Source organism: Urocitellus parryii, chromosome X, assembly GCF_045843805.1.
Source record: "Urocitellus parryii isolate mUroPar1 chromosome X, mUroPar1.hap1, whole genome shotgun sequence".
NCBI classification, from domain to species: Eukaryota; Metazoa; Chordata; class Mammalia; order Rodentia; family Sciuridae; genus Urocitellus; species Urocitellus parryii.
This window is the reverse complement of record NC_135547.1, coordinates 113,726,215-113,744,410: the sequence shown is the minus strand read 5'-3', so window position 1 is coordinate 113,744,410 and position 18,196 is coordinate 113,726,215. Positions and strand designations below refer to the sequence as shown.

General features: G+C 37.5%; 1 protein-coding gene across 3 annotated transcripts in view; it reads right to left on the bottom strand.

Moving 5' to 3' along the window:
* Apoo (apolipoprotein O) overlaps positions 1 to 18,196 on the bottom strand; it is a 52,206-nt gene that overhangs the window by 17,560 nt on the left and 16,450 nt on the right. For all 3 annotated transcript variants that reach the window (XM_026401369.2, XM_026401370.2, XM_026401368.2), the window contains 5 exons: positions 16,360 to 16,467; positions 12,969 to 13,088; positions 9,851 to 9,905; positions 7,453 to 7,548; positions 1,470 to 1,561 (listed from right to left, as the gene is read on the bottom strand). In XM_026401369.2, coding sequence (XP_026257154.1) covers positions 1,470 to 1,561; positions 7,453 to 7,548; positions 9,851 to 9,905; positions 12,969 to 13,088; positions 16,360 to 16,467 — 471 coding nt within the window. The remainder of the gene's footprint in view (positions 1 to 1,469; positions 1,562 to 7,452; positions 7,549 to 9,850; positions 9,906 to 12,968; positions 13,089 to 16,359; positions 16,468 to 18,196) is intronic.

The following is an 18,196-nucleotide window of genomic DNA, read 5'->3' as shown; positions in this document are numbered from 1 at the left end:
TTTGTGGTGCTGATGATTGAGCCCAGAGCCTTGTGCATGTGAGGCAAGCACTCTACCAATTGAGGTATATTCCCAACCCAAATTAATTGTTTTGTTCAGGTTCATTTTAGGTACAAAAAAAAAAGACAAAACTACTTCCCACTGACTTTAAAAATAATAAGAATCAACTCAGATTTACATCCTACTATCTTGGTTGTAAACATAAAAGATGTTTTGCAACATGCTGTGACACATTAAGACAAAAAAAAAAAAGACCTCCACTCTGGGGGCAGCTATATCTACTTCTCAATCAGCAGCCCAGCCTCTTTCCCCAACCCAGCCATTTACTATTTAAATCATAATAGACTGAGATGATGTTTAATCATTCTTTTAAATCTAAGGCAATCAGAAGTCACTCCCTGTTCCTGAGCTGGGACTGGAGCAGGGGCAAGAACATTACCTACTGCCTCCAGGACCTTATAAACAATATCAAACCTATGCCCGGAAGATCATACTGGCCCTTCCAAAGCCATCAATTTCTCACAGTTGGGGGCCACTGGAATCCCACCTACAACTACAGTCCCATCCAGGAATTTGTCATGCAGAATCCAGGGAGTTCATTATCAACCTATCTAGCTCAGAGCCTAATACTGGTGACTGCACTATTGTCCTCTTCTGGGACTTAGTCTCCTTGTGATATGGCAGTTCTGGCAACTGGGTCCCTATCTCCATAATCTGTTCAGGACCTAAAAACCTACAGCCTGCTTTACTCTTACCAGTTTTCCTAGGGACTCCTATGTTTAGAATTCCATTCTCCGAACAATACCTCCTAAGCCTGGTCTTTATCCTCAGAGTGTCTGATTCAGTTCATCTGTGTTGGGGCCTGAGAATCTCCATCTCTAACAAATTCCCAGGGGATGCTAATGCTGCTGGTCCAGGAACCACCCTTGGAGAATGGTTTAGTTTACCCATGTTGTCTACCACTGTGATCTACCTCCTTCCAGGATACAATCAAGCTGAGGTGTGAAGAGCAAGAAAGGAGCAACAGCAGAAGGGACCACATGCCCTCAAGTCCCCAGTGAGAAAATTGAGGCTGGCACTAGGGAGATATGGAGGCCAAAGCACAGCCTGTGCCTGCAAGTCTATTGAAGAGAGGTTATGACCAGACACATCTGAACCGAGTGACCCATAATTATCAATTTAGAATGGGTCTTTAGACTTCTGTGTAAGTATACAGAAATATTGCCTTACATTTTCTTGGCTTAATGTTTAAATTAGCATGCATCATTTGAATACTGGCATCATAGATGGAGAGCCAGTGCTGAGGCATGCAATGGAGAAAAACATTTCAATTTGTTGTAGTTCATCTATACGTGCAGCCAAATTTTAATCTGGTGTTTTTGTAACCACAAAATAAAATAAAATTAAGCAGCAAATCCATATATCACACACAAGAATGAAGGAATCCTAACTTACTGGGTCTATCTCACCTGAGCAAATGCAATGGCTTGTTGTGGGTAATAGATAGAGGCAGCTAATCCCATGAAAGCAGGTGGATACACAAGCTTCTTTATTTTTGAACCTAATAAACAAAAGGTTGTACACACCATCAGATGATTCATTATCTGTCTCACCATTACAATTTACCTTATACATTTAATACTGAACAAGATTGCTTTGACCTTAAATTCAGAGAATGCATTTAGTAACAGTACTTACATGCCTTTCCCACAGCTTTATTAGAATTCACAAAATTGACCCATTTAAAGTTCAAAATTTAATGGCTTTTAGTATTTTCACAAAGTTGCATAATCATCATCAAAAACAATTTTATTATCCTCAAAAGAAACTCATACCTTTGGGCTGGGGGTGTAGCTCAGTGGTACAGCATGTGCTAGGCATGTGGGAGACTCTGGGTTCCAGAAAGAAGGGAAGGAAGGAGAAAGGAAAGGAGGGAGGGAGAAATGGAAGGCAAAGAAAGAAGGAGAAAAGGAAGAGGAGAGAGGGAGAAAAAGGGAAGGTAGAAGGTAAGGGTGAGGGGTGGGGGGAGAGAGAAAGAAAGAGAAAGAGAAACCCACCAATATCCATTGGCAGCCACTTCCCAATCCCCCCCCCCCCCGCCAGTCCTAGGCCACCAATAATCTACTTTCTATATCTATGGATTTGCCTACTCTGAATATTTCATATAAATATAAATATGTTCCTTTGTCTTTGGCTTCTACCACTCAGCAAATGTTTTCAAGAGAACCACCATTTCTAAGGAAGCAGAAAAACATTATTTTGAAATCAAACAAACAAATCAGAATTCTGGTTTCTAAGGTTTATGTTTTTCTAACAGCAAACTGGCTTCCTATTTAAACAATAAACACAATTGTTCCCTTCCTCTTCTTCCTGAGACTTCATTAAAATAACAATAAAAGAATAAAACACAAATTTAAAAATCCATCATGAAGAAAAATGTGTGGAGAGGCCACTGGCAGATAAGAAGAATCAACTGGAGGTGTAGATCAATGGTACAGCACTTGCCTATCACAGGCAAAGGCCCAGGTTCCATCCCCAGCAATGCAAAAGAAAAAAGTGTTAACCAATTTTCAGAAGCTGAAGAGTGAAGAGAAGTAGCCTTAAAGTCTTGAATAAGAGTTATAGCTAAAGAGGGAGCAGACCTGTCCCAGGCAGAGATGGCATGTACTATGGAGAGTGGAAGTGACACCCAGGAATCAAGATAGGGGACAAGTGCAAGTCTTATACATGGACAAATTGACCCCTTCCTTTCCCTATGCCATCCCAGTGCAAAACTGCCCATGGCCAGGAATTCAAGCCAGGCCAAATTTTTAAAGCGGGGCAGGGTATTACTAAAGAAATGCCAGGGGTTTTCTACTAACAACCAAGATAGTTGTGTGTGTGTGTGCACACGGGTTAGTGCTTGAGAGTAAAGCCCTTCTAAAACTGATCCTGAGTCCAGTCCAGCTCACCCTGAGGCAGAAGTGTCTGTCAGCAAGCCCCATCTAACACAAAAGCATGCTTACTAGCATTTCAATTGCCCCATTCTGAAACCTGACCTGACAACCAAGGATCACCAATTGTTGGAGGAAAGCCTAGAACCTAAGACAAGCAAGGAAAAAAACCCCACGGGAAACAGAACTTCAAAACAAAACTAGACCTGTTATTAAGTATCATCAAATAAATTCAAGAAGCAACTACATTAAAAGAAAAAAGAATTCTATGAAAAAAAGGAACATTCAGGGAATAAGAAAGAGTTCAAGGAAGGGAACAAAGTAAAAAAAAATCTAAAAGGAATGAAACAAAACAATCAAGAAAATATTAAGATATATAGGGTCATTTTTAAACAACTCAACTGCTAATTAATAGAAGTGCAGCAAATTTTCAAAGATGTGCCATATAGATATCATCCTTTAGCTGAAGGCTGGGAGCCACCCAATGTCCAATCAAGGGAAGAAAACATCTATATAGTCACAGCACCATAGAAATTCAGAAAACAAAAGATTTTAAAAGATCCTTAAAAGTTCGAGGAGGGAAAACAAAGAATGACTTCAGAAGGAACAGGTCTGGCTACTGACTCTCCCATCTATATGCCAGATGCTACAAGACCCAGTTTTCAAAGTTTTAGTGGAAAACAAATGATATCACTATCTAAACTATCACTTGGTATAAGGGCAGACATGCAAGGTCTTGGAAAGTTTGTCTCCCATATATTTTTAAAGAGACTCTTTTTTAAAAGAAATTTAAGCATATGGTTGAACAACATGGCAAAATAAACCAAGGAGAAGATAAACCAGAAGATAAGAACTGGGGGCTCAAGCCCAAGAGAGCATAAAGGAAGTCCTAAAACAACAGCTGTGTTGAAGTCTGAGGTCAGGCTGCAGAGGATGAAGAGCTATGGAGAAAAGAGGAATTGATAAACAACAGGATGCTGAATTTGGAGAAACCTGAGAATGAGGTAAAAACAAAAAGTGGCAGAGGGTGAAAAAGGAGAATGCAGGTGGACTTAACATTAGAAAGAGTCACTGAGGGCTGTGGTTGTAGGTCAGTAGCAGAGCGCTTGACTAGCATGTGTGAAGCACTGTATTCAATCCTCAGCACTACATAAAAATGATCAAACAAAATAAATGTATTTTGTCCATCTACAACTGTGTGTGTGTGTGTGTATGTGTGTGTATGTGTATGAAAAAATTTAAAAAAGAAGTAGTCTCCACTGAGAGGCATGGTGTTTTTGATGGATACACGTTAGGGCAATGTGTACAATAATGTACAACTCTACCAATGCAAGTGCTGCTTATTAATTTTATACTTTATTTTTCTTAAAAAAAATTTTGTGGGGCTGGGTTTTCAACCCAGGGCCTCAGGCATGCTAGGCAAGCACTCTACCACTGAGCTACACTCCAAGCCCCTGGTTTTAAACTTTAAACAGATAAATATTCAAACATAAAACTGGGGCTACTGAGAATATGAGTATTATCAACTAGACTATTAATAAATTAATGTTTCGGGGCTGGGGTTGTGGTTCAGTGGTAGAGCGCTTGCCTCACACGTGTGAGGCACTAGGTTCGATCCTCAACACCACATATAAGTAAATAAATAAACAAAATAAAAGTATTGTGTTCATCTACAACTAAAAAAAATATATTAAAAAATAATGTTTCTCTCCAAGTCCTATTGCCTGTGTTAAAAGGATATAATTATCCTGGAACAGAAAAATCTGTTATTCCTCAGGTCCTCCCTGTCCACTTGGAGCTTTATGCCCAAGCAGGTGGGGACCAGCTGAAGAGACCAGCAAAACTAACAACACTCATTTTTCACTTCTCTAGGGAAAGCTGATAAGCAGCAGCTCTTGGGTTTTTGGGCCCTGCTGGTCTACACAATGAGCTGGAAGGTCCACACACACACCTTAGGAAGGAGGTATGACTGCATGCCCGCATGCCCACCTTCATGTTCACCCCTCCCAAAAAGCCAGTGGTGTAGGCAGTTGAGTATCAGCGTTGTGAGAGGACAATCACTCACTGGCTGTCAGTGAGGGGAAGAGCCACCAGAAGGCACAGCTCCCACTCTGGGAGCACTGTGTCACCATTATAGTCGCAGGCCTCCTCATTAACTTAGGCACACTACTTAGCAGGTGTGCTCAAAAAACCCTACCAGGAGGGACTTCTGAGCCCATCCTGCTGCTGCATAGAGGATTATCTCCCTGGAGGGGCCTGAAAACCACACTTGTCTCCCATAAATGAGTCTACCATCCCATTTATCTTGCTCAGTGAACCCCTCTGATGCTTTTCACCTCAGGCCCTTCTAAATGGCCATGAAAAAAAATTTACTATCACCTGTGAGTGCATGAATGTGTGCACGCACACATGCATGTGCCTATGTGGACATTTTTAAAAAAAAAAGAATTAAAGTTTCAAATTATTTTAATGCTACCAGGCCCTCCCAGGAAGGGATAAAGAAAGCTAGGAACAATAAGCAAACAAACACAAAGGGATAGGACCATGGTAGCAGGTACACTCTGCCCAGGAGAGTGCAGTCTCCAACCCTCCTCAGGATGGTCACCCTAGAGGATGTCCGACAAACACCTAATAGGACAGGAAGTTACCCATAGCACTGAAAGCTTTCTTTGGGCTTGAAAGACTCCCCCACGTGCTCAAACAACAGAGAGAGAGGTAGAAGCTTATCTCACTGGATTCCACATTCCAGTCATAGCCACAATTCCAATACCCCTGGCCTTGGGATATTTATAAATCCCAAGCACTATTTAAATGACAATGGAATCCTTTTCTGAACAGCTTTGCAGGAAATAAAGGGAAAGATGTATGAAAAATAGTGTTGCTTTGCAAATTGATTACTAAAAAAAAGAAATGGAAATTTAATTCTCATTGCTTAGTACAAGATGAGAGATAGGCAAGGAGACCAAGACACAGTTCATTCAGGAGGTGAATTGGGAGTAGCACTAGGGCTGCATTTGTGCTCCAGATTCTAAAATAACACTTAATGCATCCAGAAGAAAGAGTTCTAAAACTGGTGAAATAGGTATCAAACTATGGTTCTGTTTTAGGGGGGTCAGATTACAGGGTTCTTTATAGGAATTTCTCTTTAAGAATTTAGGTTTGAAGCTCAGTTGTAGAGCGCTTGCCTTGCACGTGCAAGGCACTGGGTTCGATCCTCAGTACCACATAAATGTAAAATAAAGATATTGCATCCACCTAAAACTAATAAATAAATATTTATTTTTTTAAAAAAGAATTCCCGTAACTGGAGCTGGGGTTGTGGTTCAGTGGTAGAGTGCTTGCCTAGTATGTGTGAGGCACTGGGTTCGATTCTCAGTACCACATATAAATAAATAAAGGTCCATTGACAACTAAAAAAATATTTAAAAAGAAAAAGAATTCTTTAACTGAATTTTATACCATAAGCATTCATTTTAGAGTCAGCAAAACTTCAAGAAGTTCACAAAAACTTAAACTCATCATAGTAAAGTCTTTTATCATCCTTTATTTTTTATAAATGTTCTGTAATCTAACAGTGAGTGTAGTGTTATTTTGGGGTTGGTGGTGCTGGGGATTCACCCAGGGCCTCATACATGCTAGGCAAGTGCTATATCACTGAGCAATACCTTCAGTACCTACAAAATATATTTAAGTTGACATTTGTTAGCTTTTTTTTTTTTTTTTTTGACATGGGGTCCTGCTAAGTTGCCAGTGCTGGCCTTCAACTTCTGATCCTCCTGCCTCAGCCTCCGGAGTAGCTGGGATTACAGGCCACTAAACCCAGCTTTAATTTTAAGCATTTAAAAAATTTTTACATCATTACTGACTGAAGCCATGACACATCAAAAAGTTAATAAGTTCTCTATTAAGTTAGTGCTCTATTTACTGTGATTAATAGCCTGACCATAACAGTGAAACATTTAGAAACTGTTTATTTCTCAGGTATGAAAGACTGAACAAAAATTCACTCTAGCCAGGCATGGTGGCGCACGCCTATAATCCTAGAAACTCCAGGGACTGAGGCAGAAGGATCCCGACATCAAAGCCAGCCTCAGCAAAAAGCGAGGCACTGAACAGCTCAGTGAGACCCTGTCTCTAAATAAAATATAAAATAGGGCTGGGGATGTAGCTCAGTGGTCGAGTACCCCTGAGTTCAATCCCCAATGCCAAAATAATAATAATAATAATAATAATAATAATAATTATTCACTCTGTACCTAAGAGCAGTAAAGTGTTGAACAGTAAATGTACTTATAAGAAAGAACTAATTTCTTTTCTACAAAGAGTACAAAATTTCTATATTTGCTTAAACAGAATGGAGTAAACGACTATATTAATTACAAATTAAGAAGTCAATGTTCAGGAACCAGCTCATTATTCTGAAAACTGTTCACTGAAAGTAAAGAACCAAACATACCCTATCTTTCCCACAAGAACTGACTGTTCAAAAAAAAAAAAAAACCCACAAAATTGCACCCACCTCTAGTGAAAAGGAGTCCAACAAGGCCAGCAAAACCAATAACACCAAGTCTTGGAAAAAATCCAGGAGGTGCATTTTGGAGATATTCATAGCTATCTATAATAAAATCAGATTGGAAAAAAATCATAAATTACTCATTAAAAACCAAAGTCTTACAAACAAGTAGTACATACAGTATCAAATGCTTTTCAAACCACATATTGTTTGTATGCTGCTAATAAACTTTTTATATTCTTTCAGGAACCAAATATATAAGCCTAGGAAAAATAAGTATCCTTTGCCATCTGAACTCATTATTTGAACTCAAGAACAACAAATTTGGATAATAAAGGAAACTTGTGGGAAATAGCCAGCTGTTGGTGGTGACAGAATAAATAAAAATAAGCCTATTCACCATGCCTTGTGACTCCATTCACATAATGCATCCTCTCCTCTCCCCTTCAATGAGCCAATCTCACCCAGATAAGACCTACCTTGGGCCCTATCGCTTCAGAAAAGTGTTTTCTAAGTTCATGAGCCCAGACCTTTTGTCTTCATTGGGAATCACATATTTATTCTCTATACCATCACTTGGTACCTAACTCTATAGCACACTGCACTTAACTATCCAGATGTGTGTTTCCTGTCTCCCATCTGAATAGTTAAGTGCAGTGTGCTATAGAGTTGGAGAATATAAGCTCCTAAATGGTGGATTTGTGATACTTGTTACATGTTATCTTCCCTCAGTGTTAACAGCGGATAGTCATTCCACAGACATTTATTAAGAACACTGACAGGAGTTGAGAAATACTGGATGAATTAACAAATGAATTCCAGCTAGGTCATGACTTACAAAGCCCTCCTGTGTCTCTCACAGCCTCATCTTCAGCACTCTCTATCTCCTTATAGTCCCACCTCCAAGTCTTGATCACACTGTGTCTGCAACACCCACGTGTTGGTGTGGCTAACACTGGTCCTTGAGGATTCATCTTAAAAATCCTTCCCCTCACTGTTCCCAACTCCCCAATCACTATTCAACTAGTCTCCTTCCTCTGTACCTTTAATAGTGGTCTATAATTACTTCTGTATTTGCATTAGTATTGAATAATTTATTATATGTATCTTACTGGTTGTGACCACTTTCTTAATCAACTTTGATCTTCAATGACTGGCATGATGTGACTTGACAAACATATGCTGAACTGAACCAATAAGCTAGAATACTGAGTAAATCTCTCCCCCAGAAAACACCAGATACTTAAAATTTTCCTTTCATGATTCTTTGGGAGATGTGATAATCATTTTAAACACTATTATAGGTCTTGTGTTATACATTTGCATTAACTTCTACCTGGTTAAAATTTTTACTTATTTTGTCTTCAACCTAGTCTTGACTTTCTATCCTCTCAACTTGGTCTTCTGAGGCAATTTTCTACTTCCCTTTATTTTTGCCTACCAGCATAGTGTTGTTTAATTCTAGACATACACATAAGAACAGTTGACAGGAGGAGACCCAGATAGCTTTTCGTGAGCTGAGCAGAAGTAGGTAAATTACAAAGAAATAAGGAAAATGATGTTTTAAGATTGCACTTGAAGCCAGAGCCCAGCTTCTGGTAACATGCCTTCATTGTAGCTTCTGGAAAATGGTCTGAGAGCTTTGGCAGATAATAACTCATAATGGAATGTTTCTGCTTTAGAGTTTTTGCAGTAACTGAGTCCAGGAAAAGAAAAAACAAAACAAATACTGCAAATAATGCATGAAAAGGCTTCTTCAGTCCCATGTTTTTTTTTTGTTCCATCATGAAAACACATCCTTTTAAAAACAAGATTTTGATTCACCAAGATGCACAATGAGGGAAATGAAATATGATCAGTCTCTGTTTTACCAGTTCCTGACATTAGTCAGAATGTAGACTGTGAGCTCAGTTTATGAGTACAGGTAGGTGATAAGTGGTCTATATATGAGAAACAATCAAGGACAATGAAAAAAATGTAGGAACACTACTAATTATGCAATAAGACCTTTCCCAGGCACAGCAGCTCCGTTCCTTCCTGCCTCTAAACTTCTATAGCATGTAATAATAGCAATGTAAGTTAACTACTTTGATTCTAGCAATCTACTGATGAGTTAGTGTGCTGTACTACATTGTACCTGGAAATCCATTTTGTTAAAAACACAGTGTATCTGTACTTACTAACCCTATAATCTTAATAATGTTGAAGAAACTTAGGGGATATGAGCCCCCTGAAATCTGGATGAAAAGAACAGATTTTCTTTCTAGAAAAATTCACACAGTTCTAAAATTCTGCGTAAGATTTAAACAAATCCATATATCTCTAGATTCCATTCATAGAACTCCAGTTAAACAGTTCAATATTATTGAAGTAACTGATTATGCCTAATAACAAAATGACTTACCTAGCCCCCATTGAACCAAACTTTGCATCTTGGGCTTAGTTTTGGAGTATGTTTCCTAAAAAAGTAAAAAGGAACAGAATGAGTAGAATTTGCTGATTATAAAGTAACAAAATATATATACTTTACTGAACATTTTTATTTTTGATGCTGGGAACTGAATCCAAGGCCCTGGGAGAGCTAAGAACATGCTCTACCATTGAGCTACACTCCTAGCTATTAACAGATTTTGTATAAAGAGATACTTTCTGGGTTCTTTTTTTTTCTTTTGTAATTTTCCCTTCACTGCAAACTGCTTAGCAGAATGGTTTCCTATTGCCACAGGGGCAAAGATTCCAACTAAGTGCTTTTAACAACCCAGCCTTCTTACTCTTCTCCTAAAATGGAAAAAAAAAGACTAAAGATCAATCCCCTTGATAATTTAGAGGCAATCCTTTTCCTATGAAATTAAATTTGTGTTTCATATTGTCTATTTCCTGATTTTGCTATTATTTTATAGCTTATATCTGGAAAGTACCCATTTGAAGCAGAAAATGACCAGCTTTAATGAGACAAAGGATCAAATGACTCAGTTTGGAGAGATATCCCAAGAGGCTGAGGTGGGAGGATCCTTAAGTCCAGAAGTTTGAGAGGAGCCTGGGCAATATTGAGATTCCATCTCAAAAAAGTTAAAAAAGAAAAAAGAAAAGCTTTGTATATGAACATCAGATGATCCTAAAGGAAACCAGGGACTAGCTAGAAGATACCCACCTTCAAGACCAGCAAAGATGGAAAAGGAGATATTAGGGTATTAGAAGGATTAGAACTGCCATTTAGAAAAGGATTTGTTTTAGATAATTCAGTTCAAGCCAGAAAAAAGGTACTCTCATTATTAAATGGCCTTAAGTAACAAATGCTGAATTTGGGGGAAGACACAAAGAAATGAATATTTCTTCAATAAAATCCATTATAGGTTTCTTTTCCACCCATTAAAGAGAAAGAAAACCTACAGGTTGAAATACAGTGTGACAATCCACTTCTTTTGCTAGCTTAATATTTTACTATTGGGGCTGGGTTGTAGCTCAGTGGTAGAGTGCTTGCCTAGCATGCGTGAGGCACTGGGTTCGATCCCCAGCACCACATTAAAAAAAAATTTAAAAACAAATAAAATAAAGGTAAAAAATATTTTACTATTAAAACAAATTAGATTTTCAAGGAAGGACTAGAAATTGGTGGTCTGAAAAAGAAACCAGGAATTAGAAATATTTCCATTCATGAAAACTTCATTCCACCCAGGAAAATAAAACCATTACAATTAGAAGAAAATCATTTAGAAGTAGTGCAAACAGATATGCTGATAACTACTTTATCATCCAGAGAGGTGTTTTACTGCACTGAATATCATGCATAAAAGGAAAAGGAAAAGACAAAAACAACGTTAGGTTGTTGAAAGGTAAAAAGGTAAAATACTTTCATTAAAAAAAAATATATTGGGCTGGGGATGTAGTTCAGTGGTAAATCATGTACAAGGCCCTAGGTTCAATCCCCAGCACCAAAAACAAAACAAAATCAGACATACCAGAAATAACAGTAGTCAAGCTTACATGACACAAAAATATTTACACAAATTTATTGACCTTATCTTTTCTCTTTCTTTCTTTTTTTTGTTTGTTTGTTTGATTTTATGGTGCTAGGGATTGAATCCAGGTCCTTTTACACACAAAACATGCTCTCTATCATTGAGCTACACCTCAGCCCCTTGCTGACTTTATCTAAACTATTTACAGACAGATTAAAAACCTAGAACAAGATAACAAAGTCTAAGCACTTTACAACACAATATGTATAAAGTTTTTAGGTATTTCATAACTCACTTAAGTATAAAGGCCCAAATTATATTATTGATAGAGGTCATGGGCAGTACTTTTTTATCTCACTTGGTAAACAAAAACTCAGCAGTGGCACATGAAACTTTCAAATTTTAAGACAAGCCCTGGATAAAAATTGAACTTGTAAATCTCAAGCAAAGTAAATCTGACATTTCATACACACCAACATATTAGTTTTTATTCATTGGTCCTCAATTTTCAAAATCAAGATGAAATATGGCAAACATGTATCAATACCTACAAATTCTGTAAGTTGCAAACTTTGGTTTCAGGTGTTAAAAAAACACACAAATACTTTCACTCCCATCATGACAAATGTCTGACCTAAAACATAAGTTAGAGACAGAAGCCGACCTGTACCTGTAGTTCATTGGGACAAACAATTCAAATATGTAATTCTACCCTATTTTGGCATCTACCTTTCTGTTACAGCATTTTAAATGCACTAAAACCATTTGTTTAAAGTGACACAGGTGTCGTATACCTTATGTAAAATGCTTAGGACTAGAAGTATTTTATATTTTAGAAGTTTTCTTTTATTTTGGAATACTTGCATAAACTATACCAGTTGAACATCTCTACTCTGAAAATCCAATATCCAAAATGCCCCACGATTAGAGATGCTCAGTTTATAGAATCTCTAGGAAAGAAAAACGTCCCAGTTTTAGTATGTTTACATTATATCCGTTTACTTTCATTACAGTCCCATATGCTCTCTAGTAAACACAATGTTTTCATAACCACAACCAGCAAGGCAATTACCAGCCCTCTTCTCTCTAGTCAAGGTACAAACCCCACCTAGGGAGAGGAAAATTTTCTCTGCAGCTACAGCAACTGGTGCCACAAGAAATCCAGGGCACTGTTGCACCTGTTCTCCCTGTGGCACTGATGAACATTTGTAAGCAGAGACTCTTAACTTTGACCCTTTTATTATGCCTTTTTCTAAAATCATGTATCCAACATAGACTTTTTTTTCTTACCTTTTTGTTATTGTTGTTGTTTTGGTACCAGGGGACTGAACCCAGTGATACTTTATCACAGAACTATGTCCCAGCCCTTTTTATTTTTTCTTTTGAGACTGGGAATTGCTAAATTGCTTAAGGCCTTGCTAAATTGCTGGGGCTGGCCTCAAACCTGCAATCCTCCCAAGGAGCTGGGATTACAGGTGCATTCCTGAGTCACCAGGATTACAGGTATATGCTACCATGCTGGCTCTATATAGACTTTTCATTATTGACTCTAAACAGCTGTACCTGACACCAACTTGTATACGGCTCAAAATGATGTCGGAGCTGTGAGATGCTTTCTTCAAGTTGAGTCCTTGGCTCCTCCACATATTTACATTGACCCTCGGGAGCTGAGTAGAGTGAAAGCTGCACACATTCAAACAAAAATAAAAAAGCATACACAGTAATGAAATCATGTAATAAATTATCAAATTTGTAGGTACAATATTTCTAATAATTTATAAATTACAATGACTCTAAGGGTTACACACAACCTAAAACTTTACTTCAGATGATCTTTGCACGTTATTTCCTTAATCATAAGGATAAGGACAAGGGGCTTGGGTTGTAGCTCAGTGGTAGAACACTTGCTTAGTATGTGTGAGGCACTGAGTTTGATCCTCAGCACTACATAAAAATAAATAAATAAAATAAAGGTATTATGTCCATCTACAACTAAAAAAAATAAGGATAAGGATAAGAGGGCAGAGCTACATGGTATCATATCCCTCCTCATCCACTGATGGAAAACAAAGCACCTTTCTTTCATCCATTTACACTGGTATCTGGAATTTCACCCCAGGTTTAGTTTAGAAAAAGGAGTCTATCTCTCTAAAGAGTAGGTTGAGGGGTTGGGGTATAGCTCAGCGGTAGAGTGCTTGCCACATACGTGTGAGGCACTGTGTTCGATTTCCAGCACCACATATAAATAATCAAATAAAATAAAGGTCTATCAATGACTAAAAAATATTTAAAGAAGTAAAGATATTGTGTCTATCTACAACTAAAAAATAAATTATAAAAAAGGAATGGGTTGAGGAGGGGGTTTAAAAATGCTTGAGAGTAACTGAAGAATAACTGAATACATAGTTCAAATGATCAGTCTGGTGCTAATCAAAGGAGAGCAGGTTTGTTCCCCACCCAGAGAAGAATTTTCTTAGACACTACTGGCTGCCCTCTTCACTCTCAACAATGCTATTGTCCCAAAGCCTGAGAAAAGAGTAAAGGGCAAAAGATAAGCTAATTAGCTTTATATAAACACCTTTCAAGTAACCCTACAAGGGACTAAAGGTAAAACTGTACCGCAATTTATTCAAAGGAAACAGAAACTGAATATCCAAATAATCAGTGGGAAGTACAGACAAAAAAAGAATCTAAACAATGTAAAGAAGATTTCTTGTTTGATTATTTAATGTATACTAAGTATCTACTTAGAATTTTTACCAGCCAAGAAGCAGAGAGAATCAGATCTCTGATTTCTTTAAGAAAAATGTGAATATTTCCTTGGCTTGATCAAGCAGTCCAGAATCAGGAAGGCTGCTTAGAAAAGTGAGTTGCAGTTGGGCATGGTGGTACATGCCAGTACTCCAGTGGCTTCAGAGGCTGAGGCAGGAGGATTGCAAATTCAAGGTCAGACTGATCAATTTGGCAAGGCCCTAAGCAACTTAATGAGACCTTGCCTTAAAATGAAAAATAAAAGAACTAGGGATGTGGCTCTGGGCTAAATTCAATCCCTAGTACCAAAAAACAAAAAACAAAAAACAAAAAAGTTAAGCTCTATTTATAATCTACTGGGATATGGCAGGTTCCCCATTAAAAATTTATAAAATATTTCTTAATTTTACCCTTAGTTCATCTGTTAAAGTTCAATACCACCATTAAAGTTCATCTGTTGAAAAAGCCGCAGTTTACTAATTTCCCACAAAGAAAACAAACTGTAAGGAAATATATTTCTTTTTAGTTATATATGATAATAGAAATATATACTATGGCATAATTATAAAAGCATGGAATATAATTTCTTATAATTCAGTCCCCAGTATTTCTTTCTTTCTTTCTTTGGTACTGGGGATTGAACTCAGGGGCACTGGATCACTGAGCCACATTCCCAGCCCAATTTCGTATTTTATTTAAAGACAGGGTCTCACTGAGTTGCTTAGCACCTCACCGTTGCTGAGGTGAGGTGCTAAGCAACTCAATTGGTTCCACAGCTTAACTACTGTGAATTGTGCTGGCCTTGAACTCTGGGAACTCTGGGATTACAGGCATGTGCCACCATGCCGGGCCAGTCCCCAGTATTTCCCCTTCCCCTCCCTTCCTTCCACCCCCTGTTGCCTTCTCTCTACTTTATTGATCCTCCTGCTATTTACTTATTTTTTTTAATTAGTATCTTATGGATGTATGTGATGATGAGATTCACTGTGGTATATTTATGTATGTACATAGGAAAGTTCATTCCACTGACTTTCTCTATCGCATCTCTCCTCCCTTCCTTTCATTGCCCTTTGTTTACTCCTCTGATCTTTCTTCTATTCTTTTTTTTTTCACATCCCTCCCCACCCTTATTTAGGATTAGCTTCCACATATCAGAGAAAATATTTGGCTTTTGATTTTGGGGGGACTGGCTTATTTCACTTACCATGATAGTCTCCTGTTCCATTCATTTACCAACAAATGCCATAAGGTCAGTCTTCTTTATGGCTGAATAATACTCATTATATGTGTGTGTGTGTGTGTGTGTGTGTGTATCACATTTTCTTTATCCATTCATCTGTTGAAGGGCACCTAGGTTGGTTCCACAGCTTAACTATTGTGAATTGTGCTGCTATAAACATTGATGTGGCTGCATCACTGTAGTAAACTGATTTTATTTTTAAAATTTTTTGCAGATGGACACAATACTTTTACTTTATTTTTATATACTGTTGAGAAGCCAGTGCCTCACACTTGCTAGGCAAGTATTCTGCCACTGAGCTACAGCCCTAGCCTAGTATGCTGATTTAAAATCCTCTGGATATATACCAAGGAGTGGGATAGCTAGGTCCTATGGTGGTTCCATTTTTAGATTTTTGAGGAATCTCCATACTGCTTTCCATAGAGGTTATATTAATTTGTAGTGCCACCAACAATGTATGAGTGTACCCTCCTCCTCACATCCTTGCTAACATTGTTACTTGTATTATTGATAATTGCCTTTCTGATTGGAAATGAAATCTCATGTAGTTTTAATCTGCATTTAATTGCTGGAGACGTTGAACTTTTTTTTTTAATATATGTGTTGACTCTTTGTATTTCTCCTTTTGAGAAGTGTCTGTTTAGTTCCTTTGCCCATTTACAGATGGGAGAAAATCTTTGCCACTGCTAATCAGGGCATTAATATCCAGAATATACAAAGAGCTCAAAAAACTTAACACCAAATGAAAAACACAAATAATCCTTTTAAATATCTTCTAACTGTGCTGGGGTATAGCTTAGTGGTAGAGTGCTTACCTAGAATGCACAAGGCCACAGCACTGCAAAAATAAAAAATTAAAATAATTATCTTCTACCTATCCTCCTGATATACAATTTGTAAAATCTCTTCTACAGTAACTAAGTCAGATGTCCAAAATATATCACTGCATGAACAGCATGTTACCTCATCAACTTTCATGGAATTTTTGTGAGGCGCATCCTTTTTTGGTGCTGCATAGACTCTGAAGGTGAGCAGGCTCAGGCTGGCTGGCCCCACGGACCTCTGAATTACCTGAAATGCAGAAGCAATTTTTAGCCTTCTATCCATGCTACAAACCAAATATGTACAACATGACATATTCATAAGCTCAGCCACTCCTGCCCTGAAAGACACATACAAGCACTCCATGAAAATTAAATGTATTCCTGAAGTTCTGAGGAAGTCAGAACCTAAAATACATTTTTTCACAGACATAAAATTTCAGCTCAGCTTTATCTTGATTTTCACAAGACAATAGTTTTTAAGTTTCTCTACCTAGGCTTTCCAGTAAAAAATTAAAAAGATATAGCTAGATAAATAGATATTGAATCTTTGGAACATGTTCAAAACCAACTCATCATCTTTCCCTAAGACCTGCCCTTCTTTCTCCATTTCCTCTCTCAGGAATTGTGACAACCTCATCAGAAACTCTGAATTTAGCAATTTTCAAAAATGTAATACTTTGTTATTAACTATGTTAGTCAATAGACACTATGTTGTACAATATAGCTCTCAAACTTATTCTTCCTGTGTCTAACAGAAATTTCTTATTCTTTGACCAACATCTCTTCAATGCCCTCCCCCAACCCTCCCAGCCCCAGCAGACCTTTCTAATATCTGCTTCTATTAGTTCAACATTTTCAGATTTCATAAAAAAGGTAAATATATGAAGCAACATGTTAATTACCTTGATTTAGCCATTCCATAATGTACACATATTGCAAAACATCATATTTAGTACACATTAAATGATTTTTATTTTCCCATTTATAATTAATTGATCAACAATTTAAAAAGGAAATTCTGAGGTCATCTTCACCACCACCCTCATCCTATGGATCACTAAATCCTGCCATTCTGCCTATTAAATAATCTCAGTGCTACTTTTTTCTATGTATCCCTTCCTATACAATCTTTCCTTGGACCCTCATTTCTTTCCTGGATTATTTTAGCAGCATCCTTAACTGGTCACTGGCCCTCTAAGGATTAAAACCACCAAACAAGAAAGAATGATTTTTCTTTTTTTTTTAAATAATGATTTTTCTAAATGACAACCTTGATTATGTTCTATAATCAATAAAGACCTTAAAGCCAAAAGAAAAATGGTTATTACTTTCAATGGTATAAAAACAATTAACCCACTCTGAAGTATTAAGTGTTCATGTTGAAAGGTCTTAACTTCAATTAAGATCTTTTGGTATTTATTACCTTGGACTTGTACATCAACCAAAAAGTCTGTTATGACTGACCACAGCCGCCCTCTCTAACCTCATCTGTCACTCCACCCTTGCCCACAAAACTTGAACTCCCTATATTTCTCTCATGCTGCTTTCAGCTTCATGGGTTCACGCATGCTGATTCCTCTAAAAATTCCTCTACCTGCTTTGTCTTTCGGTAGAATTGCCTAAGAGCAGGGAGAATGCATGTTTTTATTTTATTTTTTATTTACCCATTTACTTACGTCTATTAAATTCTCCCTACCACACTGGAATCACTTTCAGGATGAGACTGTGTCTTAAATATTGCTATGGCAGTACCTGGCACATAAGAGAGACTATTCACTGCTTGCCTCAATGAGAAACAGAAAGAGGTAAAAAAAAAAAAAAAAAAGGAGTAGTTGTCTTATTCTATCTAGTTAGGCATGACTTAGCATAAAAGAAATTATATTACTAAGATTTTCAGTGCCTACAATGTGAAAGATGAGGCTATCCTGTAATACAATGCTAGATAATATATAACAAAAATGTCTCTTGAAACACAC